The sequence below is a fragment of the Microtus pennsylvanicus genome, chromosome 13 (genome assembly GCF_037038515.1).
Source record: "Microtus pennsylvanicus isolate mMicPen1 chromosome 13, mMicPen1.hap1, whole genome shotgun sequence".
NCBI lineage: Eukaryota > Metazoa > Chordata > Mammalia > Rodentia > Cricetidae > Microtus > Microtus pennsylvanicus.
The window spans coordinates 82,718,045-82,739,759 of NC_134591.1; the positions used below are offsets into that span (position 1 = coordinate 82,718,045).

At 50.5% G+C, this 21,715-nt stretch overlaps 3 protein-coding genes across 4 annotated transcripts in view; 2 read left to right on the forward strand and 1 right to left on the reverse strand.

Annotated features, from left to right (window-relative positions):
- Positions 1 to 631: 631 nt before the first annotated feature.
- Positions 632 to 8,791, forward strand: Pex10 (peroxisomal biogenesis factor 10). 2 transcript variants are annotated; one of them, XM_075947077.1, is made up of 6 exons: positions 632 to 803; positions 1,385 to 1,465; positions 2,809 to 3,200; positions 4,386 to 4,561; positions 4,672 to 4,807; positions 8,601 to 8,791. In XM_075947077.1, exons 1-6 carry the CDS (start codon positions 698 to 700, stop codon positions 8,733 to 8,735), a joined length of 1,026 nt encoding a protein of 341 aa, XP_075803192.1. In that variant the 5' UTR covers positions 632 to 697; the 3' UTR covers positions 8,736 to 8,791. The 2 variants fall into 2 exon arrangements, with proteins under 2 accessions (XP_075803192.1, XP_075803193.1); XM_075947078.1 differs by lacking the exon at positions 8,601 to 8,791 and adding an exon at positions 5,604 to 7,662 and having other exon boundaries at positions 634 to 803.
- On the reverse strand, positions 7,882 to 20,847 carry Rer1 (retention in endoplasmic reticulum sorting receptor 1). Its single transcript, XM_075947079.1, has 7 exons — positions 20,678 to 20,847; positions 17,399 to 17,486; positions 14,243 to 14,347; positions 12,198 to 12,297; positions 10,524 to 10,602; positions 9,049 to 9,184; positions 7,882 to 8,535 (listed from the first exon to the last, which is right to left on the reverse strand). Exons 2-7 carry the CDS (start codon positions 17,477 to 17,479, stop codon positions 8,446 to 8,448), a joined length of 591 nt encoding a protein of 196 aa, XP_075803194.1. The 5' UTR covers positions 17,480 to 17,486; positions 20,678 to 20,847; the 3' UTR covers positions 7,882 to 8,445.
- Positions 20,848 to 21,008: 161 nt separating this feature from the next.
- Positions 21,009 to 21,715, forward strand: part of Morn1 (MORN repeat containing 1) — a 53,751-nt gene continuing 53,044 nt past the window's right edge. Inside the window, exon 1 of the mRNA XM_075945186.1 lies at positions 21,009 to 21,169. Coding sequence (XP_075801301.1) covers positions 21,094 to 21,169 — 76 coding nt within the window. The 5' untranslated portion in view covers positions 21,009 to 21,093. The remainder of the gene's footprint in view (positions 21,170 to 21,715) is intronic.

The window sequence follows — 21,715 nt, forward strand, 5'->3', positions numbered from 1 at the left end:
GAGAGAGACACTTAAGCGCCCCCCTTGGAATGTTTCTGATCTTGCTCCCCGTGGTCGAGAGAAGAGAATCCAGGAAATGCAGTCCCGTAAAAGGAGCAGGCTGTTCCTCAGAGTTATGCTAGAGTCGAGCTTCTGAATTTGAAGAGAAAAAAGTTTCCTAGGAACACATGCAGCCTTGGGCTTTCAAAGAACCGGCATTTCAAACTGTTAGATATGATTTGGCGAGAAGCTTGTGCCTCTGCTTGAGACGTGACTGCCTTCCGGCAGCGGTCAAAGGTACTGTCTGGGGCTGTCCAACCCAAGCCGAGGCAGCCGGAGAAACTTCAAAACAGAACTGGGGAGACCACATAAAGGGTCCACTCCTACAGTCCCAGAGACATGTAACTCCTGCCAAAAAAATTACACCTGAGAAGCAGAGCTATCTCAGGGCCCTGCCGGCCGAGAATCAAGACTTTCGCGACTCCACGACGTGGCTCCGCCCCCTCTCCCTCGTGGCCCCACCCCTCCTTCGTGGCCCCACCCACACCCCGGCCTCCACGTAGCTCCGCCCTTAGATCCCCGCCTCTCAGGATGTCACGCCTAGGCCCCGCCTTCGTCCGCGTGATGCTCACAGTCTGCGCCGCGCAAGCGCACGTCGAGCGTCACAGGCCCCGCCCGTGAGCCGCGCCGGCGCGGTGTGAGCTCACCGACTCGGGCCATGGCGCTGGCCGGTGCACCCGAAGTGATCCGAGCAGCGCAGAAGGACGATTACTACCTGGGAGGCCTGCGGAGCGCGGCGGGGGGAGCGCTGCACAGCCTAGCGGGTGAGCGCCCCGGGCACCCAGACAGGCTGCAGCTCCGAAGCTCCTTAGAAAAGTGAGGATCAAAACAGACTTCGTGCAGAACACTTTGCAGGTCTCTGCGCCGGGCAGTGCCTGCTTCGTGTTCTCAAACATTTGCCCGTTTATTTCTCATACGCCCCTACAGGTTGGACCTGACATTATTACTCTTACAGGGAGGCACGTGGAGGTTTCCAGGCAGATTTCCCAGGCAGGGATTTGGGAGAGCCGAGATTTGATACTAAACAGGTGATCTTTGGCTTGTGTTCTTGGCACTACCTAGACTTTTCTGGGCCCTCCTAAGTCCTAGAACAGTTCCTGACTCGAGAGTTACAGCTGAGAGGTTTTTAGGAAGTAGCCTTCCCTCAGAGTCATTCGAGTCAACCAGGTGGAGAGAGGACAGGACAGGGAAGCAGAGGAGCCCGGCAGAAAAAAGAAGTAGTTGACGATCGCCCTAGCAGAGAAGGAATGGGACCTGGACTTTAACGCCCCACACACCCGGGTGGGGGAGAGGATTTCCGTGAACCCACGTCACTTGCTCAGAGGTAACATTTTTCTCCTCTCAGGTGCAAAGAAATGGCTGGAATGGAGAAAAGAGATTGAGCTACTCTCGGACATAGCCTACTTTGGCCTCACCACAATTGCAGGTAGCAGCACTTAGCCAGTCCTTGGCACTGACGGGCCCACGGCCCACCCAACCCACTGGGCAGCTCCTGGGATTCACCTGCTTGTGGCCTCAGGGAAGAAAGACACTGACCAGAGAGGAGGTGCTGCCTAGATTCTCTCTAGAGGCAAGCCTAGCTAGCCCTCAGCCAGGGGGTCTCCTTGCATTTGTATATCCCTGAAGACTTCATCCAGAACCTTCCCAAGGGTGCTGTTGGGACCTATCCCCGCCCCAGAGCTAAGGACCCAACCCAGAGCCTTGTGCTCACTGGACAAGGCAAGCTCTACCACTGAGCTAAATCCCCATCCCCAGGACCCACTTCTCAGTAGCCTAAGGCAAGTCAGTCCTGACCCCTCACATACTGGCCATTAAACCTGCATGAGGTGGACGAAGAGAAGCTGATAGTTCTTGACAGAAAAGCCGTGGTAGGGGCCTCAGATCACCAGAGCCAGCTCAGCATCCAACAAGGAATGCAGAGCACCTCAGAGACGCCAGGAGAGATTGCTGCGGGTGACCTGCCCCCACGGACTAGACTCTGGGTGGTGGGAGAAACAGCAAGCACCAGGTAACCACACTGTAAGGCACCCTGAGAAGTGTTGATCTCCTCAGGGAAAAACACCAAGTCTGGGGTGGGGCAAAGCAAGGAGCCTCTCTCAGGAAGTGTCTTTCCCTTTTATGAGGCATGAGGCATTGCCAGATACAAGGAGACTAACTGCAGGCCATGACCAGACACGTTGGGGGCAGAGGTTGCTACAGACAGGGTCATAGACACATGGAGAGTGTAGTTCAGGGTGCACCTCAGGTTTGGCCTCGGGAATAAGAGGTCTGGCTTTGCCTTCTTCAGGGTGTAAGAAGACAAGGCTTTCCCAGGTTGGACAACTCTAAGCTAGCTAGTTGGCAGGGGCAGGCTTGAGGGTGCTTATTCTGACTCTATATGATACTGTCAAGTAAGCAGCTGACCTTACATCTCATACTTAGGACTGGACCAGATCCAGACTGAGCCATAACCTGGAAGCAGCCACGAGACTCTTGAACAACGGGTGGGTAGGGCTTAGGCAGAGGAGGGACTGGGAAACTGGGAACAAATTAAGACTGAAGACAGCAGGAGCTGACCAGAGAAACAAGGACCTATCCCAGAGTGGAAATCTGTGTCACATCATGAAATCACAGCAAGCCCACAGTGGGTCTAGTAAGAAGCCATGTTGATCTTGGCTAGGTCTCACAGGTGACAGCTGGAAGGGCAGGTTCCAGGAGGACTGACGATGCGGAGGGGGAGGGGTGTGACATCCCTGCATTGGATCCTCATCATTGTGCACTGATCCCCAGGCTACCAGACGCTTGGAGAGGAGTATGTTGGGATCATCCAGGTGGACCCCTCCCAGCAGCGTGTGCCCTCCAGGCTCCGCCGTGGAGTACTGGTCGCAGTGCACGCTGTCTTGCCCTACCTGCTGGACAAGGCGCTGCTGCCCCTGGAGCAGGAGCTGCAAGCCGATGGCGATAGTACGCGTCTGCCGTCTGGAGGACGCAGCCGGTCAGGGGCAAGGCGCTGGGTGCGTCACCATGCAGCCACCCTGACTGAACAGCAGAGGAGGACACTCCAGCGGGCAGTCTTTATCTTCAGACAGGGCCTTGCCTGCCTCCACCGGTTCCATGTTGCTTGGTTTTACATCCATGGTGCCTTCTACCACCTGGCCAAGAGGCTAGCAGGGATCCGTTATGTAAGTAGCAATGCCAAGGGGGACTGATTGTGGACTGGGGCCTCTTTGGGGCCCACGCTGGTGGCATGATCACAGCCAAATGTTGTTGAGTTTATTCAGTCACAGTAAATCCTTTCCTTCCTACAACCAGCATGTGTGGCAGCAGAGCCGGGCACTGAGTGGACTTGGGTTTAGCCCTGCAGTAGTTTTCTCCCTACTGGCCTGTGGCTGTGTCCATTTCACTGCTTAGGGGGATGAGCACCTATTCCAGAAGGTGTCAAGTGCAGGTTCTAGCACGTCCATCCCTGCCTATAGCAGCCCTACCAGAAAGGCAAGGTCTTAGGGCTTGATATAACAAATATTCCTACAGTAGCCCACAGTAAGTACATCTCTCATTACGGTCTGTCCTAACCCCCACCTCTTCACACCCTGACTTTCTACCAATGCCCTTGCATCCTGTCAACCAGAAAACCTCCCCTTGGGTATCGCACCCATGCCCACCACCCACCAGAGCTGCCATCTCTCCCTCCAGTCTCATCATAGAACCACAGTCTGGCCTCAGGATAACCTCCGTACTGCCAGACAAGGGGTTGTCCAGCAAACCCCCCACCCCAGCAATCATTTAATGGAGCAGCCTCCTTCCCTAATGGCTACTGAACGTTGGACACTGGGTTTGCTGTAGAGCCTGCCATCCTGTTTTTCTGCTCCAGCCCAAAGGCATAGCTGCCCTGCTCTCTTCATCTCCCTGCCAGTAGGAAGGAGTACGGAGTAGAAGACTGTGGTTCTTGTGATGTGGATGGGAGTTACATCACCAGCTACAGCAGCGGCGAGGACAGTATCCGTGGGGGTCAAAGTGTCCCTAGAGGACGCGGTAAAGGGAACAGCATCTGCCTGTCTAGGTTCCCCTTGCTGTTTCCCACCCTACTCGTCCTCTGAAGTGGTCCCCAAACAGCTCCAGAATCCGTACCCATTTTCCTGGTCCATCTAGCCTCCTGGCTCAGTTTGCATCTAATGCCTAAAGGTCAACCTGTAGCCAGGGTTCTCCCTCACAACAATACTTGAGCCCATCTCCCTGGTTGATTCTTGTTCTCTGGACACTCCCAGTGCCAAGGGGAGGCCTGGCTGAACATAACACCTCCAGCAGACAAGAGGCCAGGTCCTAGGGCGATCCTGATGGCAGTGGGGTGGGGTCACCTGTCTCAACAGCTCCGTGCTCGCCGCCTGGCTGGAGAGGACATGAGGGCTCGCACAAGCTACCGACTGCTGGGACTCATCTCCCTGTTGCATCTGGCACTGTCCATGGGGCTACAGGTGTACAGCTTCAGGCAGAAGCAGAGAGCCAGGAAGGAGTGGAGGCTGCACCGCAACCTGTCCCACCGCAGGTCGTGGGGTAACCTGTCCCACTGCCGGTGTACAGGGGGTTGGAGTGACTTTGGCATGCTCTGAGATTGTGAACGGTGCACTTACCTAAGCTGTGTCCTCACCCCCACAGGAGTTCCCTGGAAGACAGGGCTGTTTGCAGAACCCCACTATGCACCCTATGCTTGGAAGAGCGAAGACACTCCACAGCGACACCTTGTGGCCATCTCTTCTGTTGGGAGTGCATTACTGAATGGTGCAACACTAAGGTATGTGCTCCCCGGCCTTCGACCCCACCTCCCAACCCTCTCCTGACTTGGGGAACTCCCCTTCTGAGGTCTGAGTATGCAGGTGAATGGTAGGTGACAGGTGTACAGATCAGGCCACACTTAACCACAGGCTTGTCTTGCTTCCTGGTATGCTCAGGACACTTAGGATGCTAGCACACACCAAGCTGTCCTCTGTGTCACTGAACTGTTTCCAGCAGGACAGGTGCCCAAAGCCACTGCTTCCTGTAAGCAACAGGGCCCTGGCTGGCATGTCTAGCCAGTGAGCTGCTGCCCTGCTGGTAAGAGGTGGGCATCCTGGGCTACAGTATAGAAAACACGAGCGTTCACACTGCAAGGTCAGCAGTCCGCATAGTTGCTCAAGTGCCAGCATGTGTAAGTGTGGAATGTGCAGAGTCCTGTCTCTTGAGAGGAAGTACCAGGGTGCATCCGAGCTGGAAGACTAGAACAGCACACACAGCCCGATGTCTCTCACTGACGGGGTCTGAAGCCCTCCCCTCCACAGCTCTTGGCCCAGGGTTGCTGGGAAGCCATGGCAGAGGCTCAGTCAGAAGGAAAAGCCCAGGAGAGGCCCCAGAAATCCAGGGTTCCCAGGTACTGAAGGAGGTGGGCACAGCTGTGGTGAATCAACACAGTCCCGTGCCCGTAGGATGCAGACCCTGGGAGAGGCTGTTTTCTGGCTGACTCACAGCTGTGCATGTGTGGAACAGAAGAGATACGGTGGGGATCGGGGCCAGATACAGTACACGGCCATCGTGACACATACCTCACCCCACAGACAGAGTGTCCCTTGTGCAGGGAAAAGTTCCCACCGCAGAAGCTGGTCTACCTGAGGCACTACCGCTGACCGGGACCAGATCGTCACCAAACAGCTCTGAGAAGTGGATGGAAGTTGACAGTTTATCCTAAGAACTGTGTCTGCACAGAAATATAAAGTCCTCATGCACTGTTCTTTGTCATTTAAGCTACACAGTTACCTGGGAAGAGAAAGGGTTGGGGGCAAACAGGCAATACTCCATAGGGGGTAGGAGAGTTTGTTGCCCCTTACTTATTATGGCTTCTTCTGACCCTCTGGAGTAGTGGGTTCCCCCTCCCTCCCTAGGTCACACAGCTGAGAGCTGCTTCGGAAGCTCAGGGTATTTTATTCAGGTCTGTGTGAGAGGCAGGGCTGAGGGTGAGGCTGGGGTGAAGCCCTGCACTGTGGGCTCCACACCCGAGGTCAGCACCCTCCTAACACTCCTGCCCCGTGCTTATTAATACTGTTGCCAATTCCTTAGGAAAACAGAGGTCTTCCTCGTAGCCTTCTGGGTAGGAATGGGGGCTCCCTGGGTTGCAGATTTTTTTTTAACTATATGAAGGTGCACACATGTCATGGTACATGTATGGAGATCAGAGAACAACTTGCAGGAGCTGATTTTTTTTTTTAATCATATATTTCGGGAGTAAACTCAGGTTGGGCTGGGCAGTAGCATCTTGTTGAAACCTTGCCGACCTGGCAGAGATGGCTTAGTGAGTTTTCTCCTATAAACCGATTTCCATGTGTCCTCAGATACCAGTTCTCTGAGGAGTTAGGGGACAGCTGTGACTTGCCTTTCCAGTGTCACCTGTGTCCAGCCCCTCCGGACTTTTCCCTAGCTTGATTCTTGCCTCCATTTGACATTTCCAAGCTTTTAACTTGAGTTCATGTCAGACAGCCTGGCACATCTTTGAGAAACTAATTTCACAGAAAAGCCACACGAAGAACACAAGATCTAACCGGGCACGGTGGTGCACACCTTTAATCCCAGCATTCAGGAGTCAGAGGTAGGTGGATCTCAGTGAGTTCAGGGCCAACCTGGTCTACAGAGCTAGTTCCAAGACAGCCAAGGCTACACAGAGAAACCCTGTCCCGAAAAAACAAAAACCAAAACCCAGAAGATCTAGAAAGACCTCATAAAACAGTGTGAAGATGTCCGGATAGAAGCCCAGTCCCCAGCAGTGGTCTTTGATGTCACAAGGTTCCTTGTGAAGGTCCCCTTACCAAGAGCATGAGCCATCCTTCTAGGGGACCCAGACATACACAGGGTAACTTTATTTATTTATTTTGTTTACTTTTTTTGTTGTTGTTTTTCGAGACAGGGTTTCTCTGAGGGTTTCTCTGTAGCTTTGGTGCCTGTCCCGGAACTAGCTCTTGTAGAGCAGGCTGGCCTCGAACTCCCAGAGATCCGCCTGCCTCTTCCTCCCAAGTGCTGGGATTAAAGGCATGCGCCACCACCACCTGGCCAGGGTAACTTTAGGGACCCTATGGTAAGACGGAGTCCCCATGGGAACCTGGAACACAGCTCTACAGACCTGCAGCACCCTGTCTGTAACTCACTCCTCTGGCTGGGTACGCCCAACTTTCCATCACACCTGAGCTTAGTCAGTGATGAGGAAAACAACGCAGAAAATATAAACAAAAAATGTCCAGATTTGAACCCCAAGTGCTTACATAGTTGAAAGAAAGAAAGAAAGAAAGAAAGAAAGAAAGAAAGAAAGAAAGAGGGAAAAGAAAGAAGGAAAGAAAGAGGGAAAAGAAAAGAAAGGAAGGCGCAGACGTGAGGGTTGAGAGCACAAAGCGTGGCTCTAGAAGGAACAAAAGGAACCCAGGTGACGGACTGGGTAGGGTTCTGAACAGGTCACAGCCCCAGTCCCTCCGATCCCTGTGGTGTTTCCTCTGCCCTGGTGGGACCTGGCATCATGGTTCCCCTCCTCCAGCTGTGAGGAGCAAACTGTACTTCAGTGAATGACTAGTGGTGTAGACGAAGATTATACAAGCAAGGGACGCTTTCTTTAATAAAGTTGGAATTTAAAAGTCACTTAGTAAAATGTTTAAAGAGTATTATTTTTATCACATCAAAAAGTTCGACATGCGGAGGGCTTCTGTTTCCCCATAGGAAGTAAAAGGCCATGTGACAAACCCCACACCTGGTGTGCTCTGGCTACTGCTGTCTCCTTGGAGAGGCTGTTGCATGAGAACAAGTTTAAATTCATCAAAAGGAAAATGTTACGTATCAAAGGAAAGTGTCAAAATAATCTCAAACAATTAAAATATAATATATATTTATAATTCCAGGCCTTCAAAAGCAATCATGGTAGTTAGGAACAAAGTTCTGAGTCATTGTCATAGAGGCCAACTTGAAAACCATCTCTAGTGAGTAAGATTCAGAAACTGGCATGAGAACCCCACGAAGCTGCTGGGAGTCACCCTCAAAGGGTTACATTCTTTTTCACATGTAGGAAGTAGGCTGGCATGTCCCTCTGGCGCAGAGGAGCGGCCTCAGCGTGGTCAGGAAGGCAAGGCTACACTCCCATCCTCCCTCCCGCTCTCTTGGCCTGCCACTCTCCTGGCCTCCCAAGCCTCTGGTTCACTACAATTCTGTTCACTTCAAACACATGAACATCACTGAAAAAGAAATCAATGCAATTTGGTTTAAATGCCAGTTTCTTCAAGAACCTGATATTTCAGATACAAATCATTGAAGCTCCTCTTAAAAAGAAAATTCAACTTCCTCATAATCAACTACTTTATGTGAAGAAAAGGCATTGTTACAATGGCTCAAAACCGTCCTTGAACACGCGTGACAGATTCAGTCCGGCTTCTAACTAGCAAATGTCTTGCCCACGTCCTCCTTCCCTTTGTATCTCCTCTTTCCGTGTGTGAATGGTATGTACCGGTATTTAATCATGTGCTGGGGAAACAAACACACAAACTTGAGTTACTTGAGAACAGTTTCCTGCTTAACCCTCTCCCTAGATCTGCAGAGCCAAAGGCACCCCCTCGACTGTTTGTGCTATCACAACTGAAGTCAAGAAGCCAACAGTGTGCTCCATAGGACTCGACCCACTGGAGGCCTGCCTGAAATCCCAACTTTTGGACAGCATCTCATGAGCCCCTGGAATGAGCTAGGGAGAGCACAGAGGGTGCAGTTACACCACCAATCCAAGGATGTGCCGTAACACAGGACCCTGAGAGCCACTGAGGCACCACAGGGCCAAGCCCAACCCTGCCCTACCCAGGGCTTTCTGACTCAGCAACTGTTGAGGAAGGGCCCACCTGTTCTCACAGAAGCCAGAAGCCGAGTACAGGTCAGTCATGACACACAGGAGGCCATGCCCAGCACTAAGACCCAAGCTACTTTCCCAGGGACACTGAGGCTGCAGGCTGGAGCCATCGCCTGGCACAGCAGTGCTGTGATCTTTACCTTTATTTGCCTCTTCATTGTGATACAGAAAAGCATGATGAAGTACATCACCAGGATCGGCCAGAACACGGGGACGTTGAAAGCCTCGAAGAAGGTGCAGACCATAGCCACAAGAATGCCTTTTGTAGCTGCATGCCTTAAAGCAAAGGGAAAAATTAGTATGAGCTCTAGGTAGCACCAGGCACCTGTCAACCCTCTGACACTCCTGCCTTTGTCTGCTCAGAGGTACCTACTAGAGATACATCAAGTCAGTCTGTGTGTAACACTGAACCACATCCTCTCAGCCTTTTTAAAACTAAGACTTCTTATTTTTTTAATATATTCTTTTTTTCACATTTTTATTTATTTTTATGTGCAATTGGTGTGAGGTGAGGATGTCAGATCCCCTGAAACTGGGATTACAGACAGTTGTGAGCTGCTTATACAAAGTGTAATATGTACCTCGTGTTTGCTACCTAGAACTGCCATCTGGAGAAGAGCCTAGGCCCTGGTCCTGACACTGGGAGCCTGAGTCCAGCACACAGCCCTGCCACCATCACACACCTCGTCAGCCTCTGTGCTGACCCCCCCACACACACACACACACAAGCTCCTCTTTTCCTACAGAACAACATCCAGGCTCCTGGGGGCGTCTTGCCCACTTTCTATTTCCTCTCCCAGATCCTATCTCACACTCTTGCTCCATGCACAGCACCAGAGCTGCAGTTAAAACACTCAAAGAACTCAGTCTGCTCCTTCAGTTTTTGGCTCCTTTTGTGGTCCAGGAGCAGATGGTCTCAAAGACAGGCCAGCAGGTCATACATAGCTTTGACCTTTTGACAGAAGGTCGTAAAAGGAGCTACACTAATGTGTTCCCATCAGTCTCTTCCTAGTCTCCCAGGACTTCCAGGATGTCAGCTCTGGGAAGGCCTAACCTTCCCAGGGTGCCTTGAGTCAACAGCAGTGCCTACAGGAGGCACGGGGCCTGGAAAACAGCTGTTAAGACCCTTTATCTACTAACTCTAGACTACTGTGTCAACCCAAGGGGAAACACTGTGAAGTGATGGTCTCCCCAGAGAGCCAGCCCTGTGACCCACCCCATACCCAATACAGCTGTTACTTTTTAGATTAATGCATACCACATCCAAGCAAAACAAAATTCTCGTTTTGTTAAACCAATAACTATCTGGGACAAAAACTGGTCTACTCTAATAGCTCAAGTATCTTCCACAAAAGCCTTGAAGAAATAAAGGCATGACTGGTCAGGAGAAATGACTTCCACATGTAGCCAGGAGGGTAAGCAGTGGGCAACAATGCTGGACTTACTTCAAAATACCTAACCCTGACCATTACGAGACCATTACACAATGTATGTATACCAAAAAATGTCATTTCATAGCCCCCACGTGTGGACAATTACTATGTGTTTGTTAAAATAAGATACAGAGATGGATGTACTCTGTACTCTATTGTCCAATGGAAAACAATTCACTCACCAAAATTTGAATTCTGGAAGCCTTCTAATGAAGGGACGAAACTCCTCATTCTGTTTGGTTGGTAATGAAGGGCCATCATCTGAAATGTACAACATCAGCTAGAGATGAAGCATCTGCCTCTACCTTCGGGTTTCTGCCCCACTTGTAAGTCTTCCCTTGATGCTTCCAAACTGCTGTGCCTCACACATGGCAACAAATTGAGTCAACCAGAGATAAAGTATGGGGTCTGCAGGCAACTCCGGAGAGACAACCAACAAACAAAAATACACTTCACACAGATTTTCCATTTGTTTTACTATCTAGTTACATAAATTAGGACAAAGACAAACTGATGTGTACATAAACAAGTAGTAAAGAGAGAATGCAGGCCATGTAACGGTTCATGACATAAAATCCATTCCCACAGTAAAGAAGTGACACTGAGCTGGCTCAGCGGACAAAGATACTTGGCTGCTGGGACAGACAATCCCTGGAACCCTCATGGTAAGACAACCAAATCCTGCAAGTCTGGGGCTGGAGAGATGGCTCAGTGGTTAAGAGCATTGCCTGCTCTTCCAGAGGTCCTGAGCTCAATTCCCAGCAACCACATGGTGGCTCACAACCATCAGTAATGGGGTCTGGTGCCCTCTTCTGGCCTGCAGGCATACACACCGACAGAATATTCTATGCATAATAAATAAATAAATGTTTAAAAAAAAAACAAATCCTGCAAGTCCTCTGACTTCCACATGTGACATACACACTTAATAAATAAATAAAAAGATGGGCAGTGATGGTGCACACCTTTAATTCCAGGACTCGGGAGGCAAAGGCAGGTAGCTCTCTGAGTGCAAGGCCAGAGCAAGTTGTAGGACAGCCAGGGCTACACAGAGAAATCCTGTCTCTAAAAACCAAAAAGGAAAAACAAGAGGGTAAGGGAGAAATGTAGGCAAGCCTATCCTTGTCCACAAACCTATGGAGGAGAGCCCATGTATGTATGCACCAGGACTACCAGATACAAGGCCTCTTCTCATCTATCCTACTGACAGACAGAGAAGCTGAAATCCACAGGAAATGCCCCTGGTTATCAAAGCTTCTAATCATCCAATCTGAAATCAGCACTGAGCATTTCCCCCAAGAAAGCAAAGGCCACTGTTCACTATCTGTCAGCCACAACCCAAAGCTGGCCTCACTTGGGCACAAAAACACACCAAGAACATTTCAACTCAGAACCCAGGGAGCACCCAATGCCCCAGTGGACCAGCTCCTGGCGACCAGGGTCCCTCTGATCTGTACTGCATTCCTGCTGTGTACTGCTCCTGGTCCCTCTGGTCAACCGTGAATTCTGAGACAGAAAGCAGAGGAGCTGCCCTGCGTGTGTGTCCATGCTTGTGGCTTGGATGAGTTATTACAGAAAGCAGAGGAGCTGCCCCCAGTGTGGCTCGGATGAGTTAGTTATTTAACCCCAGGGCTTCAGTTTCCTCCTAAACAACATGGGGATTAAAGAATGATCCTTTTCACAGCTGCACAGGGTTTACGGGGTAATCCTACAGACAAACTCATTCTGATGCAGACATTACAGCACATATAAATATCACAAGCCCAGGTCCAAGTGTTCCCAGACCCATAGATTAGCCCAGAAGAATGCAGATGCATAGAGCAGCCTGGACAGCGCCCCAGCAGCCCCTGCTGTACCTGAGTCTTCCATCAAGGAAGGATCCACTTTGGGAGAAAGGAACGCTATGAAAAGGTTTAGGTGGTAAATCCCCAAGGCATAGGTCACAATGTACCAACCCTGGAAGAGAAGGAAAGCCATCATCAATGAGCAGCCCAGCCACCACCAGCTGGAACCAGTTCACGAGCCCATATTCATAAAGCTCTGCTGCACTAGGAACGTGGTTTACTCCAGATAAAGTGGTAAGGACTGAGGAATGCTCCACGGTGACCATTTACCTCAACTTACCTGTCGGTTTGATATGACCATGGCAACCTGTGGCCCAGAAAACAAACTTCTTTAAGGGTTCAGCGAAATGTGCATGACAGACAGGCACAGTCCTGACCAGAACTGGGTACAGCAGAAGAGAAAGCTTTCCTCAATAGACACTCTTGCCCCACAGGGCTAACTGGGCTGGGCACCTGGCCTCAAAACCTGCTGTGAGCACACAGGTTCACAAGGCATCTACAACAGAACGTCCATGTTACTGCACACTCGAGAGCGGGCAGTCCTCTGCAGACAGCACCAGAATACTTCACTTGGAATGCTAGCCTCACAGAAAAAAAAAAAAGAACTAGAACCAGGAATCAAGAGAAAACGTGTATGCATTCATTCTTTCCTTCCTTTCTTTTTTGGTTTTTCAAGGCAGAATTTCTCTGTACAGCCGTGGCTGTCCTGGACCTCACTCTGCAGACCAGTGGTCTTGAACTCACTGAGATCCGCCTACTTCTGCCTCAGGAGTGCTGGGATTAAAGGCCTGCACTGCCACCCCAGGCTTCCAGAGAAGACAAAGAACTGGGAATCCCTGTAGTCCCAACATTAGCACACTAGGGCATCAAGCTTCCCTAGTTGATTTCCAGAACTAAACCATACACCTTAAAGGCCTGTACTTTTAAAACAAAAAGAAATTTTCTGCCTAAAAAATTTTCAAGTCAGACAACTAAAAACTGGATGTAAAAGTCAGTTTTATGCACGCATGCTATCATGTTGCAAAGCCAAGCTATGAGGAATGCCAAGTCAGGCACAAATCTGATCCAGAACAGAGTACAACCAACCTGTGTGCTGTGCCCCACCCCCACCCCAAGGCTGCCAGTCCAGTCTTTCCACTAGTGAATCGACCAAGTTCCAATAAACAGAAACTCAACACTAATTTCAGACATGCGGCACAGATCCAGTCCTTCCAGAATAAACCAGAGAGTAGCCTACCATCATCATGTTGTGCTAAGCCAACACTGTGTCTGCTCACAGGGATAAATTAAAAATGAAAACAATAAAGGACAAGTTCTACACTTTATGAATTTCACACAGTAGTGAATGCATCAATGAATCCAGTAAATCACTGTGTTGCCTCTTGTCCTAATGTCCTTCTACAGACTGGATGAATACATGGATGAATAAAAGGAAGGAGCTCTAAATGAGGAAGTAAAGCTTTCAGGGTTGCAGAGGAGATACACTCTAGACGAGGTCTCTGAGTTGCCGTCTTCTGGAAAAGCCTCCAACCCAGGTCTGCAAGGACTTCTTGGAAACCACATGTCTAACTAGGAAGCAACAAACTCCAGACCAGTCTGAGGACAAGGCATCCACCGCCAGCCTCCGGATCTGCAGGACTGCCTAAGCTACCCTATCCATTATGTTGCCCTCTTAATGTTCCTCAGCCACAAAGTAGCAGCTCAGAAACTGCTAATCCCAGGTGAGTGCCAAAGTCACTCATGGCACCCTGAGTTTGTAACACTCCTTTCGAGAATGGAGAGATCAGCCTGTCCCTATGGAGAGACACAGCAAGGTCGGAAGGATTCCACAAGGTCTGTTTAAAGGACTCAGGGCAGGGCTAGCCTGGGCATGCTCGGAACTCTAGGTAGAGGATATGATAAAGTGAGGGCAGACTGTGACCAATCCTCTTTAGACAGGTGCTTACCCTGAAACTTCTGAAAGTAATTATTACAGACCACACCTCTAATATACATCCAATCCACACCCCAACCAATAGACAGTTAGACAATGTGCAAACAGTTGAGACCACGCTTACCTGTAACAGGTAAACTCTAATCATGTACACAAAACTCAGGCCCAGTGTCACGACCCACCGGACAGCTGTGTAGGGGGTAGACTTGTCCAGCCAGGACTGATAAATCTGTAAGACAAGAATTAAAGACAAAACATCAGCCCACAACTCCCACTACACTACAAAGTGCACTTTCTGGTATAGCTGGGCTTCAGTTTAAAGAGATGTTTAAAATGTAAGAGGTTATATAATATACACCAGCATGAAGCACTGGCTATGATTAATCCAAAATTTACCTACAATAATTCCTGAAACAGAACCACTTCATAAGAAAATTATAAAATAATCAAGTATAAAATACTGTGCTACAGCATTAGCCCAGAAACATCATTACAGGGAAAACTAACTTCACCCCACAGAGAGGACTTGGGCTGCAAAGGGAAAAGCACACATCTTAAATCCACCATCCCACACTATAAGACTCATGGCTCAAACCCTACCCCAAAACCTGTTTTCCCGAGGGTCTCTCGCTGCCCCCGATGTGCTCTCCAGACTCCAGGACCTCTCACTTGCCCAGCAGGCCTGCCTGGTCCTACCTGCACCCACTGCTAAGTGGCTGGTCATAGCATGACTGCTGGCAGCCAGAGTGTGCGAGCAGACATACCAAAACAGCTACAGTCATTACTAAGGAAACTCTGGGTTTTCTATAAACAGACATTTCATGTATACATAGATATGTCTTACATTTAATTTTGAAATATAACTTTATATTTTAATTATAGCATTTAAAACATTCGTTACATATGCATATGTACACACACACACACACACACACGTATATGTGTGTACCTAGCCCTGGCCATCCTGGAACTTACTTTGTAGAACAGGATGGCCTTGAATTCAGAGATCTGCCTGCCTCTGCCTCCCGAGCGATGGGATTAAAGGTGTGCGCCACCACCGCCCAGCAAAAATTTGAAGTTTTTAATTGAGTCATATCAGCTCACTGAGTCAGACATTCATTCGTTCATTTATTTATTTTTGGTTTATCGGGACAAGGTTTCTCTGTGTAGTTTTGGAGCCTGTCCTGGCACTAGCTCTGTAGACCAGGCTGGCCACAAACTCACAGAGATCCGCCTGCTTCTGTCTTGCGAGTGCTGGGATTAAAGGCGTGCGCCACCACCGCCCAGCTAAGTCAGACTTTCAGATACAGTGTGAGGCTGCCTCAGACAGTCATGGAGTGAACTGTATCTACCTGAGCCAACATGAAAGGCTCACACGCTCGGGCAGGATGAGGTGTGCCAGGATGCATGGATGCATAATGTGGGATTCCCCTCTGTATGCTGTGAATATATTTTATTACCATTGGTTAGTCAAGAAGCTGCTCTGGCCTATGGTAGGGCAGACTATAGCCAGGCAGGATCTGAAAAGATATATATAGAGAGGAGTAGGCAGAGTCAAAGAGACAGTGGGGATAGATTAATAGAAATGGGTTAATTTAAGATGTAAGAGCTAGCTAGAAATACGTCTGAGCCATCGGCCAAACAGTGTTATAATTAATCATTAATATAGTTTTTGTGTGATTATTCAGGTTTCCGTGTCTCCGTGTACAGATGCAGGTGGCAGGTTAAAGGAAAAAGGGGTGGAAAGAGATAAAGGACTACCACTAACCTGGTCTACAAAGCAAGTTTTGGGACAGGCCCCAAAGGTACACAGAGAAACCATGTCTCAGAAAATCAAAAAACAACAAAGCAGCAGCAAAACAAAAACAGGATGGGGTCCCCACTGTCCAGACCTCTTTACTTAACCTTTTCCAGGAACATGTACGCAGGCACTCACGGTGAGGAACATGTACACAGGCACTCGTGGTGAGGAACGTGTACGCAGGCACACACAGTGAGGAACATGTACGCAGGCACACATAGTGAGGAACATGTACACAGGCACTCGTGGTGAGGAACATGTACACAGGCACTCACGGTGAGGAACATGTACACAGGCACTCGTGGTGAGGAACGTGTACGCAGGCACACACAGTGAGGAACATGTACGCAGGCACACATAGTGAGGAACATGTACACAGGCACTCACGGTGAGGAACATGTATGCAGGCACACACAGTGAGGAACATGTACACAGGCACTCACGGTGAGAAACATGTACACAGGCACTCGTGGTGAGGAACACGTATGCAGGCATTCACGGTGAGGAACATGTACATAGGCACTCGTGGTGAGGAACATGTACACAGGCACTCACGGTGAGGAACACGTACGCAGGCACTAATGGTGAGGAACATGTACACAGGCACACACAGTGAGGAACATGTACGCAGGCACACATAGTGAGGAACATGTACACAGGCACACACAGTGAGGAACATGTACGCAGGCACACATAGTGAGGAACATGTACACAGGCACACACAGTGAGGAACATGTACGCAGGCACACATAGTGAGGAACATGTACACAGGCACTCGTGGTGAGGAACATGTACACAGGCACTCGTGGTGAGGAACATGTACGCAGGCACTAATAGTGAGGAACATGTACGCAGGCACACACAGTGAGGAACATGTACACAGGCACTCACGGTGAGGAACATGTACACAGGCACTCACGGTGAGGAACATGTATGCAGGCACACACAGTGAGGAACGTGTACGCAGGCACTCACGGTGAGAAATATGTACACAGGCACTCGTGGTGAGGAACACGTATGCACGTATGCAGGCATTCACGGTGAGGAACATGTACACAGGCACTTGTGGTGAGGAACACGTACGCAGGCACTCACGGTGAGGAACACGTATGCAGGCACACACAGTGAGGAACATGTACGCAGGCACACACGGTGAGGAACACGTACGCAGGCACACACGGTGAGGAACATGTACGCAGGCACTAATGGTGAGGAACACGTACGCAGGCACTAATGGTGAGGAACATGTACGCAGGCACTCACGGTGAGGAACGTGTACGCAGGCACACATAGTGAGGAATGTGTATGCAGGCACGCATGGTGAAGAAAAGAGCCAAACCCTGAAAGCGAAAGTTCCACAGGGGGACAAGCTGTAGCTTAGCTCCTCCCTGTGAAACAACAAGCTCACCCTTCGGGATTCATCAGGAGTCACAGTTTCTCTTCCAAATATTTCTATTAATGATCTACAAATCCACTCACCTGTCCAAGCCGTGTGAAAAATCTGTACACCACTGAGGGCTTCCCATGGACAGAGTCTCCAACACTGTCCCCTTCAGACATTCTGTAACTGAGATAAACATAAGATACTTTAAAAATAAGTCTTCAGGGGGTGTGAAAATATTCCCCTCTACTGACCAGTCTGTAAGATGTGAGACTTGATCCAGAGCATTTGTCTTTTCCAGGATCTGCCCTGGATCTATACTCCCAGAGCCAAGTCCCCTCGCTATCAACAACACTAGCAGGTGTCCCGCTATCCCTGGCCATTTCTTATCTGGCAACTAAAGGTAACCCTATCTGCCCCGTCCGTTTCAACACGCTGCTGGGATCCCAGGTAGAATTCACTACAGAAGTTAGGCACAGCTAAGAAGAACATCATTACCCTCGATTTCAGAGGGGACAAATCTCCAGCAGACCAAGGCCAGGCAGCGATTGGGCCCAGCCTGATATCCAGCTCTTCAGATATGGACTCAGGGAAACTGGCAGTGATGGGGCCTTTGTCATCAACCCTACTTGAAAGGTGGGAAGGGAAAATCTTACGGTCCTGGTCCTCACATCTGTGTGTAGAACCTGTCCTAGTTCCTTCTGCTATGAAGAGTGCAGTGCAGGAACAAACTGACTCAAGGATGGCTGGTGCCCGTGCTGAGCAGCTGAGAGTCGGCCTCAGGTGCATCACTTGCACAGGGAAGCTCTTTTAAAATCTAGACATGCAAGCAGACTTCAGTCTTCCGCAAGTCTTGAGCTTGGTCTCAGCTCCCAAAGTAGGTAAGAAATCAGGTTCACAAAAGCTAGAGTAGGGCAGTAAGGCTGTAAGTCCAACTCTTCCAGCCTATCCTCTATGTGAACATTGGGGAGATCCTTTGGAAGACGTCAGTGGCCTCATAATGTGACCTCGGATGGCAAATAGGTAATCCTATAGTCAACTCAAGCCTCCATTTCCTGGATCCACTAAGCACAGTGCTCAGAGCCATCCAAGAGACTGAGAATGCCCTTTGGTCTCTGGTATGTTGCATAAACTACACATACACAATTTAACTGAAAAACCTAGTTTCTGGGGGTACATTTTTACACTTTACGGGGGATTCCACATCTAATAGAAGGCACATTAGAAAATGCACTCCCTAGAGTGTACATGCCCATCCCACTTAGGCCAAACCCAGCCTATAAAGAGCTGTCTTAGCATCTTCTTCACCCTGTGCTATGTACATGCAAGTGTTTGCCACCAAAACACATCTGCTTAAAGTGAGAGTAATGCCAAAAAGAAAATACTAGGCCTGGTAGTGCGCATCTTTAATCCCAGCACTCAGGAGGCAGAGGCAGGTAAGTTTGGGGTCTACCTGGTCTGCACAATGAGTTCCAGACCAGCCTATCTATACAGTGAGACCATTTCAAAGAAAAAAAGACATGGTTATTCCTTTAAAGTATGTACTCTAAGCTGAGCTGACTGCTTAAAACTCTGGTTCAGATATGCAGAAAACCTACCGAAAACACATTAGTCAAGTTTTGATTATTGAACAAACATTGATTTGCATCTGATTAAACTCACTGCCAACAACAACCTGAGAGGCAGCATAACAAGATTAATAATGTGACCTTTGGAGTCCCACTGCCTGCTCCGGATCCCAGCACTGCACTTCCTACTGCAGAATGTGTGGGGCTTGGATCTGGAAAATGAGATGAGATCCCCTCTGCCTGCCTCAAAGGGTTCTTATGAGGATCTAGTGGCAGCCTGTGCTGAAGCCTCAGAGCCTGGCTCCAAGCAAGTGCCAGCCCCTCACCACGTCAGACGTGTTCCTGGATTAAGGGAGGCCTTTGTCCCAGCTGTTCTATCTGCAGTCCTCATCCCTTCCCTCAAAGGTCAGAGAGGCCCTCCAAACTATCCAAACTGACATCAGTTCCAGGTCAACATCAATTACTATTTCCTTTAACAATTGCTTTCCAATTCCTTTCAGGTAATCTCTCAACTTCCTCCCACTAGAAGGCAAGCTTCTTGGGGGAGCTTGTCTGGTTTTTCAGGATGGGTCTCACAACCTGCAGTGCTTCCCACATACCTACTGAAAATGCTCTATGTTCAGTCACGACAAAAGCCAGATTAAATACTGTTCTAAGATCTGGGTGGTGGTGGCACTCGCCTTTAATCCCAGCACTCGGGAGGCAGAGGCAGGCGGATCTCTGTGAGTTCGAGGCCAGCCTGGTCTACAGAGCGAGTCCAGAACAGCCAGGGCTACACAGAGAAACCCTGACTCTAAAACAACAACAAACACACAAAAATTGTTCTAAGGTGGACAAGTACTACCCATACAGAACATTCTCCCCGTGCCTTGTTCTAGAGCCTACTATTTGGTTAGTTTCTGCACTCCATCACTCCGAAGTTAGGAATATAGCAGAGAGGAGAAAGTTCTCCGCATAGCATCGGTGGTCACTACCTCCTGGCCAAGGAATAGCACCTGCAGGTTTCAAGAGTCTTTCCTTCTTTGACAGCCCTTCCAGGCCGGGTCTGAGTTCTTCCAAGGCTGGGCCCCTCCCACCTTTGAGGATGATCATTTTGGATCTCCCTCAGGCCTTCACACTCTATCAATCCCCCAACACACACACCAGGATCCAAGCAAGGGTCGGAGTCTGGATTACTGATGTTCCTTTGAGGACTTTTTAGGAAATTCCATATTATTGCGAGTTGAAACTTAACCCAAAAAGGCAGTTTCAACTATTTTCTGTTCTTAGGAGTCAAGGAAGAAACGCCACTGGGAGTTCTTAGTGTGAAGGAAGTTAGCCCTCTTGCATTGATATCCTTGCCAAGGAAGACAATATAGTCTTATCAGCGCGATGCCGAAGGTTCACAGCCTAGACAGCCGGGGGTTTTACTTCCTTAATGTCACCATATAATCTAGAGTCATTTAACCAGCACCCCTTCAATCCACTCAGTAGTGTCTTCGCCCTCAGGCTCGATTCCTACACGTGTGCCCCGAAACCGAACACGGTGGTGGGGTAGGAAGAGGACTCCTAACACATGCCCGCCCCAGACTCTCCGAGCTGTGCGGGCAGCAACAGGCCACCTTCCTCCAATGTCCCACGGCCGGGGAGGGCAGCGCTCGCCAGCTCCCTCGCGGATCCCTCCCGGGGATCGGCCGGCCCCCTGGCAAGCCCTCGCCAGCCTCAAAGGCACTGCCCGGCCCCGCCCGCCCGCTCGTGGCCTTGACAGTCCAGAGGAAGGCGGTGCTGCGCCGCCCGGCCAGGTTCGCGCCACCAGCCCACCCCCAGCACCTCGCAGCTCCGCTGCAACCGAGCCGCGGTCTCCCTCACGGCTGCGGAAGGAGGATGGCGGGCAGGGCGGCCGCCAGAGCTCGGCTCGGGATCCGGGAAGCTGCACCAGGCACTTCCGTTCCGTCCTGCGGCGCCGCCTCCAGCCGCCAAGATGGCTGCGGGGCGGGGCCCAAGCTCCAACCATTTCCGTTTCCTGTACGGACGCCGAGGCCGTTAGCGGGAGTGCTTCCCGCCGGAAGGACGGAGCCGGAGGAAGTGCGCCGTGCTGCACAGGCGCATTAGTGTTCTGGGGCTCCGGAGCGGACGCCGGCGCTGCGGATGTTATGGTCGCCAAGACAGCGCCTGACCCCGCCCCGCGGCAACCGGGGGCCAATGGCAAGCGTCTTTACGGTTGCTCGGCAACCAGTGGCGGCAAGATGGCGGCGACTGGCGAGCAGACTCCGGCTTCGCTCCAGCAGCACCGGCACTTGCCAAGACGGCCGCCGCGAGACGGTACGAGCCGCGTACCCCGTCTGGAGCTCGGTCGCTCTGGAGGGCAGCGCTGGTACTTGGGGCCGCCCAGGGCGGAAGCCTGTTCTGCAGACCGGCCTCGGCCGCGGTCGGTGACTCCGCAGGCGGGATCGAGGCTGAAGGCTCTTGGCCAGCCCGCCCTGTTAGGTGGGTGGGTAGAGGCGAGGTCAGACTGGGCAGGGTGAGCATGCGGTCTGATGGGAAATTGTCCTAAAACCGGAGAAATAGGGTCGCTGTGAGGCCAGAGTCCATACTAGTGCCGCTATCTCTCTACCCCAGGCTGCAATGCTAGCCCGGAGTCCTTAGGGGTGAGTGTGGATTTTTGTTCCCTGTGGACAAGAGGATGGTGAAGGGCCTGGCAGGATGGGCTCCTTGCCGTATTCTCTCCGAGGCTGTTCCACTGTTTTCCCGCCCTCACCGCCGCCCTTTGAATCCCTCCTGAGAGCCTGTAATCAGTTCTTGTCCTAGCCCTCCTCTTGGTGAGCGTACCTTTTCGTTAACGCATGTTCAAAACCCAAAGAAGAAGCG